General features: G+C 40.5%; 1 protein-coding gene across 1 annotated transcript in view; it reads left to right on the plus strand.

Annotated features, from left to right (window-relative positions):
• Nucleotides 1-16061, plus strand: part of cachd1 (cache domain containing 1) — a 104220-nt gene that overhangs the window by 62537 nt on the left and 25622 nt on the right. Inside the window, exons 5-10 of the mRNA XM_080888028.1 lie at nt 6998-7124; nt 9599-9743; nt 9837-10050; nt 10139-10288; nt 13026-13295; nt 14177-14326. Coding sequence (XP_080744154.1) covers nt 6998-7124; nt 9599-9743; nt 9837-10050; nt 10139-10288; nt 13026-13295; nt 14177-14326 — 1056 coding nt within the window. The remainder of the gene's footprint in view (nt 1-6997; nt 7125-9598; nt 9744-9836; nt 10051-10138; nt 10289-13025; nt 13296-14176; nt 14327-16061) is intronic.

A 16061-nucleotide genomic window follows, 5' to 3' on the forward strand; every position in this document is an offset into this window, starting at 1 on the left:
AACGTTGCTTGTGTTACCCGCCTAGAGCCAGTGAAAGAATCTGTAAGTTTTGCATTCTTCATAGGTGGCTCGGTGGACGACTTTCGTTTTCTGTGGTGGTCCATTAATTCTGTATACATCTTCATTTTGGTGGCGTGAACCCTCTGTTGGCAGAAAAAATAGACCATGAAACTACATGTGACTAAGCAATTTCTATACACTTTTTAAAAAACAATGTTCCCATATTTTTAACCCTCCTGTCGTGTTCACCTCCCCACCGCCATTGACTGAACGGCCCACTGAATGACCAAATGAAAGACACACTGAACGACCTACTGAATGGCCCACTAACGACCCACTGAACTGAATTTGGTGGTGAAAAATGTTTGTTATGCTAATTTAAGAGCTGTTAAAACAGACCACTCAATTTTGTCTGGGAGTGCTACAGTAAGGGGTGGGGGATGAATGAAACTGGAGAGTTCAACTAGCATAAAAACCATTTTTCACCACCAAATTCAGTTCAGTGGGTGGATTCCCATTCATTTTCTATGTTGGTCACTTTTGAACGGGAACACTACGTGTGCTAATAGAAGTCCTAACAGATGTTCATTAAAACACTCAAAATTCAAAGAGGTGATCATCACTTTTATATGTTCAAGTGCATAGTGTGGAAGGTATCATGAGGCAATCAGATGTAAAACACAATATTTGTGTGTTTTAAGTTGTAAATCAGTCAGATTTGATCCAAACACGACAGAAAGGGAAGAGAAACCAAAGTCGTGCCTACATTAAGTGAGTTTCCACACACACACACACACACACACACACACACACACACACACACACACACACACACACACACACACACACACACACACACACAAGCAGTGCAAGTCAATAGATTCTGCTTCAAAAAATGTTTAGAACCTTTATAATCTTTATAAACTTCTACACCTTAATAACTGTAGTTCTTTGAAGAAAGAGTCAAGACAAAAGTCACTTGTGGAGAAAAGAAAAATATTAAACCAGCTTAATTACTATTCTAATGTTTTTCTAGGAGAGAAAGGGAGTGATTCTGGATATGCACAATTTTTAAAATTTAATTTTTAATGTGGACAAGGCCTAAGACTGTGATCCTATAACCCATGGGTGCAAAGCTCCAGTCCTCGGGGACCAGTGTCCTCACCGCAACACACCAGAATGAAATTATTAGGTCATTAAATTTAGCCATTTAATTCATGTGTTAACCACTTAAGCATAGCTAAAAAGACATTTAGACCAAACTTACCGCGACATGTTTCCTCAGGTTAGATGTTGAGTTTTTGTACGCTGAAATGTCTGTTTGTTTTGGCTCACACAGAAGACATCGCATTATATAGCTGTTCTTTTGTACTCCTTTAAAGCGAAACATGCTTTGTATATGTGGCCAAGGGTGTTTATCCTCTTCAGTTTTGGTGCAGACAGTTGCCTCTGCCATTTCTTGATGTGTTTCTTCAGTCTGTGTCCACTAGTTTGAAAGGCTTGGGCTGCTCGGCCTGCCTTTTATATCTGGTCATGAGACTGCATGGCTACGTCTGATTGGTGAAAGAGTTACAGGTAGCCTCCAGGCGGCATGATCCATTATTAGTAGTATTATCCAATGTGTGAAATTAATTATTTTTAAAAAGTAGTAAGTCAAATATTGTCAAATATAACTTAGTAAAAGTAGTAAAAGTAAATGTACTCAAGTAAAAGTAAAAAGTATGGTGCAATGAAGGTAAAACAATATGTTCTTCTAAAACGTAAGTAAATGTAACTCGTTACTACCCACCTCTGCTTGCAGCAGTTGTATGTCATTGTTCCCACCTTTAGGAAATACTTTAATTCTCACACAAAACACATAGTACATATAATATTTACTAAACAGGAGAAATCTAAACATTTTCCATAGTTTGCATGGTTTGCGTTCTAGTATATACAATAATGAGAAAGTGTCTGTGTGGTTAAGGGGAGTGTGCTGCCTGAGAAAAGCACAGGAAGCTGAGCAGGAGCAGTCACTAGTTGTGAAATCACTTGACTTCTGGATTAGCTGGAGCTGATTTTGCACTCAGACCTCATTGACTCAAACTGGCAGGCTACAGACCATTTAATGTGTGCTATAGGCAAACATTTGCATTCTTACATACAAAAGTTATTTGGTAGAAAAGTAAGTAAAGAAAACAGAAATTCACAGGAAATAAATGCTGCTGTGAAAGCATTTTAAAAAGTTCTCCTACAATCTCCTCAAAAAGAAATATATTAAAGTGGGGCTAGAATGAGGATACACTTTGGAGAGTGCCACTGGAAGTGTAATATCTGGATCATAGTAAGTGAGGTCATTTGCTGATAGTCAAGAGTAGTAAGATTGGAGGAAATGGCTTTCATTTAGTTCCAGTTTCTTAGCTTGTCTCAATAGGAAGATCTAAACATTTGTGGCAGAATGGAGTACTGTAGCCTGACAGATGTATACAGAACCCTTCTTCCACTGTCAACACAACTGAGTGGTTCCTGTTTATGTGAAGCCCGGAGAGACGGATGGAGTGGCTGGGCAGGGATGATGTACAGTGGGGCAAAAAAGTATTTAGTCAGCCACCGATTGTGCAAGTTCCCCCACTTAAAATGATGACAGAGGTCAGTAATTTGCACCAGAGGTACACTTCAACTGTGAGAGACAGAATGTGAAAAAAAAATCCATGAATTCACATGGTAGGATTTGTAAAGAATTTATTCGTAAATTAGGGTGGAAAATAAGTATTTGGTCACCTCAAACAAGGAAAATCTCTGGCTCTCACAGACCTGTAACGTCTTCTGTAAGAAGCTTTTCTGTCCCCCACTCGTTACCTGTATGAATGGCACCTGTTTGAACTCATCATCTGTATAAAAGACACCTGTCCACAGCCTCAAACAGTCAGACTCCAAACTCCGCCATGGCCAAGACCAAAGAGCTTTCGAAGGACACCAGGAAAAGTATTGTAGACCTGCACCAGACTGGGAAGAGTGAATCTACAATAGGCAAGCAGCTTGGTGTGAAAAAAATCAACTGTGGGAGCAATCATCAGAAAATGGAAGACATACAAGACCACTGATAATCTCCCTCGATCTGGGGCTCCACGCAAGATCTCGTCCCGTGGGGTCAAAATGATCATGAGAACGGTGAGCAAAGATCCCAGAACCACACGGGGGACCTGGTGAATGACCTGCAGAGAGCTGGGACCAAAGTAACAAAGGTCACCATCAGTAACACACTACAACGGCAGGGAATCAAATCCCGCAGTGCCAGACGTGTTCTGCTGCTGAAGCCAGTGCATGTCCAGGCCCGTCTGAAGTTTGCCAGAGAGCACATGGATGATACAGCAGAGGATTGGGAGAATGTCATGTGGTCAGATGAAACCAAAGTAGAACTTTTTGGTATAAACTCAACTCGTCGTGTTTGGAGGAAGAAGAATACTGAGTTGCATCCCAAGAACACCATACCTACTGTGAAGCATGGGGGTGGAAACATCATGCTATGGGGCTGTTTTTCTGCCAAGGGGACAGGACGACTGATCCGTGTTAAGGACAGAATGAATGGGGCCATGTATCGTGAGATTTTGAGCCAAAACCTCCTTCCATCAGTGAGAACTTTGAAGATGAAACGAGGCTGGGTCTTCCAACATGACAATGATCCAAAACACACCGCCTGGGCAACAAAGGAGTGGCTCCGTAAGAAGCATTTGAAAGTCCTGGAGTGGCCTAGCCAGTCTCCAGACCTCAACCCCATAGAAAATCTGTGGCGGGAGTTGAAAGTCCGTGTTGCTCGGCGACAGCCCCAAAACATCACTGCTCTCGAGAAGATCTGCATGGAGGAATGGGCCAAAATACCAGCTACTGTGTGTGCAAACCTGGTAAAGACCTATAGTAAACGTTTGACCTCTGTTATTGCCAACAAAGGTTATGTTACAAAGTATTGAGTTGTATTTTTGTTATTGACCAAATACTTATTTTCCACCCTGATTTACGAATAAATTCTTTACAAATCCTACCATGTGGATTCATGGATTTTTTTTCACATTCTGTCTCTCACAGTTGAAGTGTACCTCTGGTGCAAATTACTGACCTCTGTCATCATTTTAGGTGGGGGAACTTGCACAATCGGTGGCTGACTAAATACTTTTTTGCCCCACTGTATGATTGGCAAACCTGCTATGTCTCCAAAAAGACGTTCCTCGCAAAGTAAATGTAGCCTGGCGTTGAAGTTTATAATGTTTGACCCTTGGACAGTTTCACAGCAGCTCTCTGATTTATCTGTTTTCTGTAACTTGTTTAAGCGTTAGTTGAACATTTGGCTTGGGGTTTTTTTTCCGTCCCACCCTTAGAGGAGGGAAAACAACTGTGGTTTGTAATGTATCTGGAAGGTTGGAGAAGGTCAAAACAGGTTCTCTTTAGCAGGTGATTAATTTAATGTGATCACAAGCCAAGAACCACATTTTGGGGATCATAGAAACCCAGCTGACATGCAATGGCTGGTAGTTAGCATGTCTGGGAAAGACTGTAGCTATAATTAACAAGTAATTTTAAATCCAATTTGAGGTAATGGAAAAAAATCTTACAAATAACAAGAATTAGTCAGCGAAATGGCAAAATGGCTGGTGAGAAAGTAGAGCTGCTAACAAAACCACAATCATTTTTTTTTATTTCTTGCTAAAAAAGTAAACACTCCAGTAAGACTAAAGTCTTTACAAAGAAAAAAAGGATTGTAGTCTTGCGTGGCTAATAAAACCAAAGTAGTTGTTCAAAATGGCCATTTGTGTTACTTACTTCCTTCAGTCTGCTGCCAAATGTAGATGTACACTAGGAGGACTGTTCATTTATAATAGTATTGTTAGTTCCTTTGGCACACTGAGGCTGATTGGATTCACCACGGCTGGTCTGCATTCCTGTATTTTAATCAATCAAAGGCTGTTTTAACAGCTGCATTGTATTATTTTAATGAAGCCTACTTTGATGGTTACGGTCTATTTCTTCTCTGTCTCTGTTTTTTGCCTTGCGAAGGACCCAAAGTTTCTATTTGTGTCTCACTAGCTTCATCCCACCCCCCACCCCACGCCTCATTGTGAAAGGCCGTTTTGTGTTGCAGTCAGTGGAAAGGAAGTTGTTGGCTTTGTGATGGGGTCTCTGTGAAGATACTGTTGACTTTGTGACCCAGTTTAAAAAAAATCACTCTGTTAGTTTTAAGCAAATAGGCTTCAGGCCTCTGCAGAGGTTGTATTTGGCTGTTATTTCTAGAGTCTGTCCAATACTGGAGTTCTCAGGGTTGGTGAGGACATTAAGGAAGTAAAATATTTTGCTAACAATATATCCGCTAACGTATAATAACAGCTAATATTATTTATATGCTCACATAAAATATATAAAATATAAAATAGTATGTGTATCTTTTTACTTCCCCCACCCCCACCCCCCAAAACCTTATAATTATTGTGGGTTAGTAATGATGCAAATAGCCAATTTTAGCATGTTCTTAAAAAAAAAAAAGTATTTTGTATTAATTTCTTCTGATTAAAAATATAATCACAGTTCACACAGTGTTATCACAGTAGGCTGGTGAATAGGTCAGTAGTGCCTCTGAAGCCTTAGCTATGCTTTACAGGCCTGTGAGGCTCCGCTTGGGTCAGGGTGGCATAAATGTTTGCTGTTCGACAGTGAGTGCGATTGGAATTGTAGGCGTCCACATGTCTGCCTGACAACGCGGGCTCGTCCTTTGAGAATTTACATTACAATGAATCGAGTACACATGTGCCCAAGAAGTATAAAAGAAGCATAACAGGATTGACTCCTTGAACATTATGACTCCAGCTGTCCCTGTAAGTATAATTGAGTATAATCGTGACTAAAGGGGGCAAATTTAGCTGTTTTTCTATTCAATTCAAATCAGTTTTATTTATACAGCGCCAAATCACAACAACAGTCGCCTCAAGGTGCTTTATATTGTAATGTACACCCTACAATAATACATACAGAGAAAAACCCGACAATCATATGACCCCCTATGAGCAAGCACTTTGGCGACAGTGACAAGGAAAAACTCCCTTTTAACAGGAAGAAACCTCCGGCAGAACCAGGCTCAGGGAGGGGTGGAGCCATCTGACGTGACCGGTCCCAGGATTCTTGGTTATGTTTAGCAGACTGTATCACATAAGTAGAGTTCTAATTTCAGACAAAAGCCAGAGTTCAAATACAAGAAATTTAACCAGTAGTTTAACAATTTGAAATTGTTCTTCATTAATTTATGCTGGCACAGTTGTGTATGGTATAGCCAGGCCTAAACAGATGTATTTGTCCTTGTCATATGTTAAGATGTAAGCAAGCCTGCCTATTGATCTGTTATGAATTTCTCTGTCTGTTATGTATATATCTAATGAGGCCTGTAATAGAGAGAGAGAGAGGTAGTGGCGTGCAACAGCGGTTTAGATTATCCAGGGTTGTTCTCTGGAGAGTATTTCCTGTCTACTCTCCCTCCTGTACAGCGCTGGCATTGTTAGATATGTTGTCCTGTGTTGTAGCAGCTGCACATGTCTGTCTCATTGTGTTAAACATGCGAGATACTATAAGTCAAATCAGGTCAGATGTATTTTTAATGCTCAGTTTTTAATGCAGTGCCTGGAAGAGCTATACAGTCTTATGAACTATGGACAGGACAATATGACCAGCAACACTTTATGATCATCGCCATCAGGCGTTGAGGTGTTATTGAAATGTAAAACATCACTGCAATGATGCATGAACATATCATGTAGCATATTTCTTTAGGGCTGATCTCTCATGTAGATGCTTTGTCACTCACTTGCAGTCTCACTCCTGAAATATGTAGTGTTTCTCACAACTTGCACGCCAAATCCAAACAAGAAAAGCTTCCAAGTATGCTGAACTTTCTGACTACATATTTTCCCATTTGCCCCATTCAGCTTTAGTAATGTATTTTTCTTTTTCCTTGTTCTCACTCGCTCTCTCCCTATTGCAGTGTTGGCAGACAACCTGAAGTCCAACCCGGGTATAAAGTGGCAGTACTTCAGCTCGGAGGAGGGCATTTTCACAGTCTTCCCCGCCCACAAGTTCCACTGTAAAGGAAACTACGAGCACCGCAGCAGGTATAGAACAGCCACTGTCGCTTATAACACGTGTTGTTGTACTTCAGCTGTTTTCAATGTAAATAAATAAGATTATAGGTACAACTTGCACTTTGTCAGCAAATGTCACACATAATAATGGAAAAGATTGTTCAAGTGTGATGCTTCGGCAGCTCATTCCTGCCTTCATCTTCCTCACCCTCTTCCACCCCCCTCCCCGCCTTCCGTCCCTCCTCCTCTGCCAGTTGCTGTGGGGTGGCCTAGAGGGCATGTTGATGGCATCCTGCCCTCATACACCCCGACCACACATGCCATTGGTAGGAATGTGGCTCTTTACCACTAAAGCCTACTGGAATTTCACACCTCCAATGTTATGGGTTTTTTTTCTCCTTCTCCCCGCCCCCCACCCCACCCCATTGCTGAAAGCCATCTCTCTCATGCTCCCTTGTGCATTTCGCATTGGCCTCTGTTTTCTTTTTAATATTCCTTTTGAGTTGTTGTTGTTTATTTCTCCCATTGCTGTTCAAGTCAGTGAGTTTGGCGTGCAGCCATGGGAGAAATGACGTTGCTTGGCTTGCTTCAAGTATGAATGAGGCTTTGTGAGTACATCACTCATGTTAGTGTCGCTTTGTCCAGCAGACCACACACAAAGAGCCACTGACCCCCTACAGTCTGCACCGTTCTGCAGCTCCACCTGCTTATAATACAAGCATAACACATACAGTGATACCTCAAATGACAAGTCTCACCAAATCAATGAGCGGTATGCAGCCGAATCTTCAACATTTGATATACTGTGTTTGTACTATTTCTAATTAAACATTTAGTTCTTTTTTTCTTTCTTTTTCTTTTCTTTTCTTTACTTGACACAGTATCCCAACTTTTTAGGAAACTTAGCTGCAGTAAGCAGTATTTTAAGACCAAACCAATGCTTTCACGCTATGTTGCTTGAGTTGCTTCTGAAAGAAACATGTCATTACTCGACAACAGCCACACACGGTGGTAGTTGTTCTTTAGAGGTGCAATTTTCCATAGCAAATGCTGCAGGTCGTCAGACAACTGTAGCCTCACTTTTCCAAAACAAATTCAGTTGGTGTGTGGAGAGGGGGGGAAGTAAGATGTAAACAATAAATCCTGTTTTGTTTTGTTGAGACTTAGACTCTTAGTCCTTATTCACTGAGTTTAAAAACATGAAGTGTTTTTGTTTTGAGAAGGTTGATGACAGGTCATATTGCTGGATTTCAAAATATTGTCATATTTCTTCAAACCCCAACCACAATCAAGCATTATTAACCAAACATCCTTACTTTTGGATGATTCTTTTTTATATAGCTGCAGGTTGGGTAACACTGTGTAATCCCCTCATCTCCAACCGCTCGCAGAGGATGGCCGCCCCTCCCTGAGCCTGGTTCAGCTGGAGGTTTCTTCCTGTTAAAAGGGAGTTTTTCTTTCCCACTGTTGCCAAAGGGCTTGCTCATAGGGGGTCATGATTGTTGGGCTTTTCTCTGTTTGCTTTGTATTATCGAAGGGTCTTTCCCTTACAATATAGAGTGCTTTGAGGCAACTGTTGTTGTGATTTGGTGCTATATAAATAACAAAATTGAAAATTGAATAATATGGTCCACAACTAACAGTGTGAGTCACCTATATTTAAATAGACTTTCGATGCATTTTATTTTAAATTGCAAATTAATTATATTTACTTACAAATACTTAAAAATATGTACACTAGAGTAAGAGGGTAACGAATCAGGTGTGTGCAAGAAACAAAAAATAATTATACTATAATTAGTTTTCATAATTTGTATGTAATGTATAAGTAATTTCATATAGTACATGAGTAATATAGAATGTTGCCTAAGTTTAGGTATTTTACAGGCAAGGACACAGAAATGATACAAGTACTGTGCAATTTCATCCTAATTTTGAAGGAAAATAAATATTATCCCATTTCACATGTTAATACAATGTGCATTTTGGCTTGCAGGCTGTATTATGGCATTAATTTTTTTAACATCTTCATAAACTATTCATTCTGTGATGTGTATGATGGATGTCTTATTGCATTTCTGCAAAATTACCCAAAAGTAACGTAGTACTTAAAATTACTTGCAGTATCTTTTCCTGTAAAGCACCCAGAGGTTATGCACTATGTAAAATTACTTACACATTACTTACAATTAATTATGTACTGCCTAAATTTACTTACAGTATTATTATTTCTGTGTATCTACCTTTAACTATTTGTAGGTGAATATCATTAAATTGTAATTTTGAATAAAATTCATTGAAATTTCATTTAATTACAGGGGAGTTATGTCACAGTTGCAGACTGTATTATAAAGTGTTACCAACTCTGTAATGACAGCATAGAGTGAAGAAGGTGCCAGACTTCCTCTAAAACTATGAAACTGCTAGGCAACAGAGTATGTTTATAATTTAAAACATATATCTGTCCATATCCCGTTTGTGTATCTGTGTGTGTACCTGCGCAGGCCTGTGTACGTTTCTGCAGTGCGTCCACAGTCTAAACACATTGTGGTTATGATCGACCACGGAGCCTCCATAACTGACACCCAGCTTCAGATCGCCAAGGACTCAGCGCTTGTTATCCTGAATGCCATAGATGAGCATGACAAGGTTTGTGAAAGGGGACGCTTTTCTTCATTATCAGGCATCTGTATTTACATCTCTTATCATTCTTGGTTTGATGGCCCTTTTGCTCCTTCCCAGATCTCCGTACTTTCGGTGGCAGAGACCGTTCGCTCCTGCTCTCTAGACCAGTGTTACAAAAGTCTGCTGTCTCCAGCCACCAGCGAGACGAAAAGGAAGATGAGCACCTTTGTGTCGAACGTCAAGGCGTCTGATGGAGCCACGCAGCATGCAGCTGGCTTCGAGAAGGCCTTCCAGCTGCTTCGAAACACCACCAGTCACAACAAACAGAGCAGTAAGTCTCAGATAAGAAGACACTAATGTAGATTTAGCATGTTTTCATCACTGAGTTTGATAGTAGCAAACGTGCGTTTGTGTATCAGCCACAGACATGGTGATCATTTACCTGTCATCTGGCGTCACGTCTCGAGAATCATCGGAGCTGGTGAAGAGAGCCACGCTCAGTGTGGTCCGGCAGGAGAACCGGCACCTCAACAACTCTGTCATGATCCTCACGTACGCTCTCATGAATGGTGGGTGAAAACTTTATTATTTTTCACCTGAATGTTTACATTTAATTTAGTCAGGTTTTCTGTTATAAGGAACTATTCGACACAGTTAATGAAATTCAGTTTTTCTATTTACCGTACCTCTGGACGTGTATTTTTTTTCTCTACACTTCTTGATCTGGTGCTTCATTCCTTTTGGCTCTGCTGGGACTGAAGGTTAGAGAGGTGCTTTTAAAACCTCAAAGGCTTTTTGTTTTCTGTGTTTGTGCCTGCCTGTGCAGTAAGTACGCTTCCTTTTCCTCTAAATTTGTCCTTGTCCTTCCATCTGCCTCCTAATTCCCGTCTCCCTCTGCATCACACGTACACCCGTGTCTGCTGCGCTTGCTTTAGTCCACCATTAATACAAATTATTTTTGCATCGAGAAATGGAAATGAGGTACATCTAAGAGCAGAGAGAGTGAGACTTCAAAGAGTGTGCTGCTCACCCTCTGTGTGACTGACAGAGGACCTTGGCTCTTTAAAGGGAGATGATGAAAAGGATGCAGAAATCTATCCTCCTCTGAGTTTATTAGCATTGCATATTCAGAAAAAACATTTGTATTGTTGCTGATGCTGCTGCACACAGCTGAAAGGCCTGCTGTGGGAGTCTGATTCCCTGCATCCCCTGCCAAATGTGAAGTGCTGATTGTTCAAGGAGATCAGCAGTCTCCTGTGTTTGTCTCTGTTGTCCACCTCTGTTACCAAAACAATGTCTGATACTCTGACCAAAACACTGTCTTGTCAGCTAGAATATGGTTTCGAATCTCCACTGGACATGTTGATGCTATCTAACAGTTGCACTATTTAAAAATAAACCGCTCGCCATATTTTCTGATCGGGGGGGAAGTAAACCTTAGTCATGCAAAACAGAGAATACACTTCTTTTTCTTCTTTACTAACCAACTAATACACTGATATATGAGATATTTTTAGCCATTACCTGATTTTAGACCCACAAGTGAGTTCACAGTACAGTACCATGCAAGTCTTGAGTCACCCCTCATTTGTTTGTTTTGCTGTGAAAACCAGTTCATTGACACGTGCAAACATACATGAAAATACATCATATAATCATTTATTATTGTTCTATTCCTGAGAAGTACTCTTCAGGAGAAGTTCTCCAGGCTTTTTGAAGGACATTTATTGCTCTTTGGAGTCTGGAGAGGCCAACCCATGACTGATTACTGATATTACTATTACTGGTTCCATTCTTTTTTTTTTTTTTTTTTTCTATCCCAGTATGCTTTTATTGCTGTTATGGATCATTGTCATACTAAAAAAATGAAGCCATTCCCATTCAGATGCTTTCCATATGATATGACAGTTCTTGAGTTGTAGTCAGGAGTCACTTTGCTCTTCAAAAGTATTATTTTATGCTTGTCAAAATGTGGTATCTTTGGCATTTTAAAAAAAACAAAACAAGGGAATCTGGCCTGGAAACCTACTGGAACTATTGGTCAAGATAACTTTCAAAGGATTATTACAAGAAACCAAGCTATAAAGAAATGGGAACTGAGGGGGACATTACTGTTGCACATTAGTGTTGATTTCACAGAATTATCTTGCAGTAAACTCAATTTCTTCTAATATTAGGCTGTTTAAAGGTACTCTTGGTAGTGGTAGAAACATAAAGGAGCATTGATTTTGCAAGTTGGTATATGGTGCACATCTACCATTTCATTTTTTTTTTCTCGTGCAGGCCTGTGTCAGATTGAATGAAAAAGCTTGTTAATGTCAGGTCATAGCAGTCACACCAAACAAAGGAGGTGAAAAGAATGATGGATTGCAAACATTTTTCCCTCACAGGTTAAAGTGAACAGATACAAGTGGATAAAAAATCCACTCTGGTTGAAACTGCCACCCGTGGCTGCATTGGCTCCCTTGTCAGGCCCAGTGTAATGATCACAGGAGCAGAGCCCTGGCATTAAAAAGGAATTCTGCTGTAATCCATTCAGCGATTGGATACTTGCTCTATCCTTCCCAATAGGTTGTCAGATGCCAAATGTTCCATGTCACAGCTGTCAGGGCCAGCCACAGTTATTCGTCCTCGTCTAAATGACCTTATGAGGCTTGGAAAGATGGTCTGAAGTGTGCATTAAGGTCTCAATTGTATATTTTCTTTAAAGCGATGAGGGATTCGTTTATGTCACAATCTCTGAGCTTGACAGATGACAGCTGGGCTTGGCAGATGCATGGGACTGTACAGGTAAAAGCTTATAGAGATCACGATGCAGGATCACAAGTTGGGGCTCGCTGGTGATGGCAAATCAGTTTGAAATTTTGATGGCAGTGTTAGTTATGATCCAGATGACGCAAGCTCATTGCTGATGACCAGAAGATTCATTGCACTAAAAATTGAACTTGAAATTGTTTTGAATTAACTGACCGTTTGGTGGAAAGGATGTGACTTCTTCTCCTACTCCTTCAAGGAATTGTCTTGTTGCTCGTAGGGACATGAAGAAGAGTGGGTTGCCTTTTTATAATAGGAATTTGAGTCATGCACTCTTTAGTGAAGAACTATTTACTCTTTTTTAGCTCCGCTTCAACCACTCCCTGCTCTTTTGATTTGCACAATTACCCTGTCCAACAGTCCTGTAGCCAAACCATCTGCTATGGATTTGTTCCTAATATCCCTGCTTGATTAAATCAAACAAATTCCGTCATCGAGTCTACTCTTTTTTTTTTTTACGCTCATATTCTACACCGCTCCCTCCTCTTGCAGAGGGAATTACAGGCCTGAAGGAGCTGGCCTTCCTGAGGGACCTCGCCGAGCAGAACTCATTGAAGTACGGCATTGACCGAACATCTGACCGAGACCGCTCGTCTGGGTCAGCAGGAGCTTCAGTAATGCCGGTGGTGAAGGGCAGCATGATGGTGCTGAACCAACTGAGCAACCTGGAAACGACAGTGGGGCGTTTTTACATCAATCTGCCCAATCGCATGATTGACCTGGCTCGCTTCAGCCTACCCTACACCGACCCGATGGGAGATGGTGAGTAGTGTGGCCCGAACTGCACCAAAGGAAACTTCATACTGAACTGATGCTGAACCACAACTGGCAGCCATTGCTTTGTCAACCCTCATGGTAGTGGTAAATAAGTAAATAAGGCAAAAAAAGGAACACGTCATTATATGGGCACACACTATTGCAACAAAATTAATATGACAGTGCAGTGAGTAAATATAATTAAAAGATAAATGCATTGTGCGGATTATTACAAAATCCCTGCATTGTGATACCATACTTATCACGAGGAAGTAATATCATGTTGAGTTACTCTAATTCCTGATTAGCTTTGAAATCCTCACATTTAGGTCAGTTGAGACCTTTTTGACGGCATCAACACCACATTTAATCTTTTATTAGCCTCAACTTCTCAAAATGTAAAACAGTCCAGCCACCATTTTAATCACACTCTAGATTTTGTTCTGTCATATGGCATATTTAAATGTGCAATAATGGATTAAAAAGCAGTGGGTAAAAATGCAAATGCAGTAGATGTCTTTCTGTAAGTGCTATAACTAAGTTTAAGTTGTTATCCAATTCAGTGCCGTGTGCCAATACAGTGCCGAGCAGCTAGCTAAACTCTACAGACGTTGATCATCTTGTATTATTGTACGCTCTGTATTATTTAATGTTATTTACTATATAAAGTACAATATAAAGCGCCTTGAGGCAGCTGTGATTTGACACACTATATAAATGATAAGTGGACTGGTTCTTATACAGAGCTTTTCTGCTCTCCTGGAGGACTTTATAGGTGCTTTATACAACACGCCTCATTCACCTATTTACACCCATTCATAAAAGCGCTTAGTGTGGCAAGCTTAAACCTGAAGTGAACCTTACATAGTTGCCTGTACTTTCCACAGGGTTTATTATGACTGTGAGCCGGCCGTGTTATTTTGGTAACCAGCTCCTGGGAGTGGTTGGGGTGGATGTGAACTTGGCGTACATCTTGGAGGATGTTACATACTATCAAGACTCGCTCGCGTCATACACCTTCCTTATTGACAACAAAGGTGAGTCACACAGAGGTGGTAATCAGCTTAGTGCAAACCTTTTCATCAGAAACCAGTCTCTTTCTGTCACTCACTCACTCACTCACTCACTCTCTCACTCTCACTCTCACTCTCACTCACTCACACACACACACACACACACACACACACACACACACACACACACACACACACACACACACACGTGTCTTTTCATGATCGCAGAAGAATCGGCAGGATTACCTACAGCCAGACTTTTTTGTTGTGGTCCGCCTCAAATCTCTTCTCGACTCGTTTTCTCTTCGTGTGCAGTAATAACAGTTTTCCCAGGTAGTGCTAAACGCAGCGGAGCAAATCCAAGTGTCACATTGCCACTTTTGCTTGGCCTCGCCTGCACAGCAAATATCAATCAGGAAACTAGTCAGTTTTTTAAATAAGCACACTTTGTTGTTTATTTGCTTCTAAATGGAATTACACTTCATTTTGTGTCTCAGCTTCCTCCACAGGCATTACGCTTTATTAGGCTAGCTGGCGTCTTGGTAGGTAGCACTGGCATTCCTTTGGCATTTCACTTTGTCGAACCATGCCTCAGTGGATTGCCACGCCACATTACAAATAGCGCTCATGTCCGGTCTTGGTTTGTCTTGGCCTCGGCTGAGGGGGTTCTGACTCAATTACTGGTGCTGTGAAATGGCTAGGTTGTGCTCTGTGGGCCTGGACAGAAATGACATTTAACAGTCACCGTTTTGCTAGATGGCAAAATGGCATTAGAAGTGATACCTTTTACTTACACCAAGGAATATTTGATGAAGAGTTTGTCTTCCTGACAAGCTGAAAACATGAAGAATAAAAATCAGGCTTTAGAAAAATTTGTTTTTAATATGTTTTAAATATGTTGGTGGCAATAAATAAATAACATGAATATGCCCAAGTACAACTGAATTTAACCTAAACTCTTAACCTATAGAAGTGGGTGTGGAGGCACTTTTATTAGAAATAAAAATAGCTTAAGTGTTGTTTTTTGTGTGGTTTTTTTGTTTGTTTTTTTGCTTCAGGAGCTTAAAAAGAGTGAGTCGTAGGCAGAGTAATAATTCGAGAGAGCTGAGGGAAAGCATGTGAACATGTTCAGCATATTTCTTACTATTACTATTAATTAGCTAGCAATAATTAGCTTTTTGGCAGTTCTGGGAATTGAGTGCTTTTCAGTGAGTCTCTTTTTTGCCCCCCTCATCTAAAATGTCTGTTATTGTAATAAATATGCCATCAAATTACAAGTTATTACTGTGCCGTGGTTATTAGTGCTCCAACTCTGTAAACGCTGACAAATGAGTCCCATTAAAGTTATTAGCTGGCATTCAAATCATCTGCTGCCAATTAGAGTTTAGGTAAATACGTTTAAAGTAAACATGCAGCTGACAAAAAGCTCCAGGAGTACAGAGCTGAAAACAGATTAGTACATTTAAAATATTGCTACACGTTCTCATATGGGAGAATGTGTTTACCAGTATACAAGTCTGCTTCTAAAATGGATTTAATAGAAGTGCGTATATACTGTATGCACTGTAGTTGTCGCAGTGCACAATTGTGAATCTTAAAATTACGCACTGCACTCTCTTTCAGTAAATATACAATACTCACAAACACAAAACTCCAAGATTTTGTTTTTTTAGGCCTTTCGCACCAGCACATATAAAACGGCTTATTGTCTCTCCCAGAATGATTACTGCTTCTTAAGAGCCGTTTATCACAGTACCAC

Source organism: Rhamphochromis sp. 'chilingali' (assembly GCF_963969265.1).
Source record: "Rhamphochromis sp. 'chilingali' genome assembly, chromosome: 7".
NCBI lineage: Eukaryota > Metazoa > Chordata > Actinopteri > Cichliformes > Cichlidae > Rhamphochromis > Rhamphochromis sp. 'chilingali'.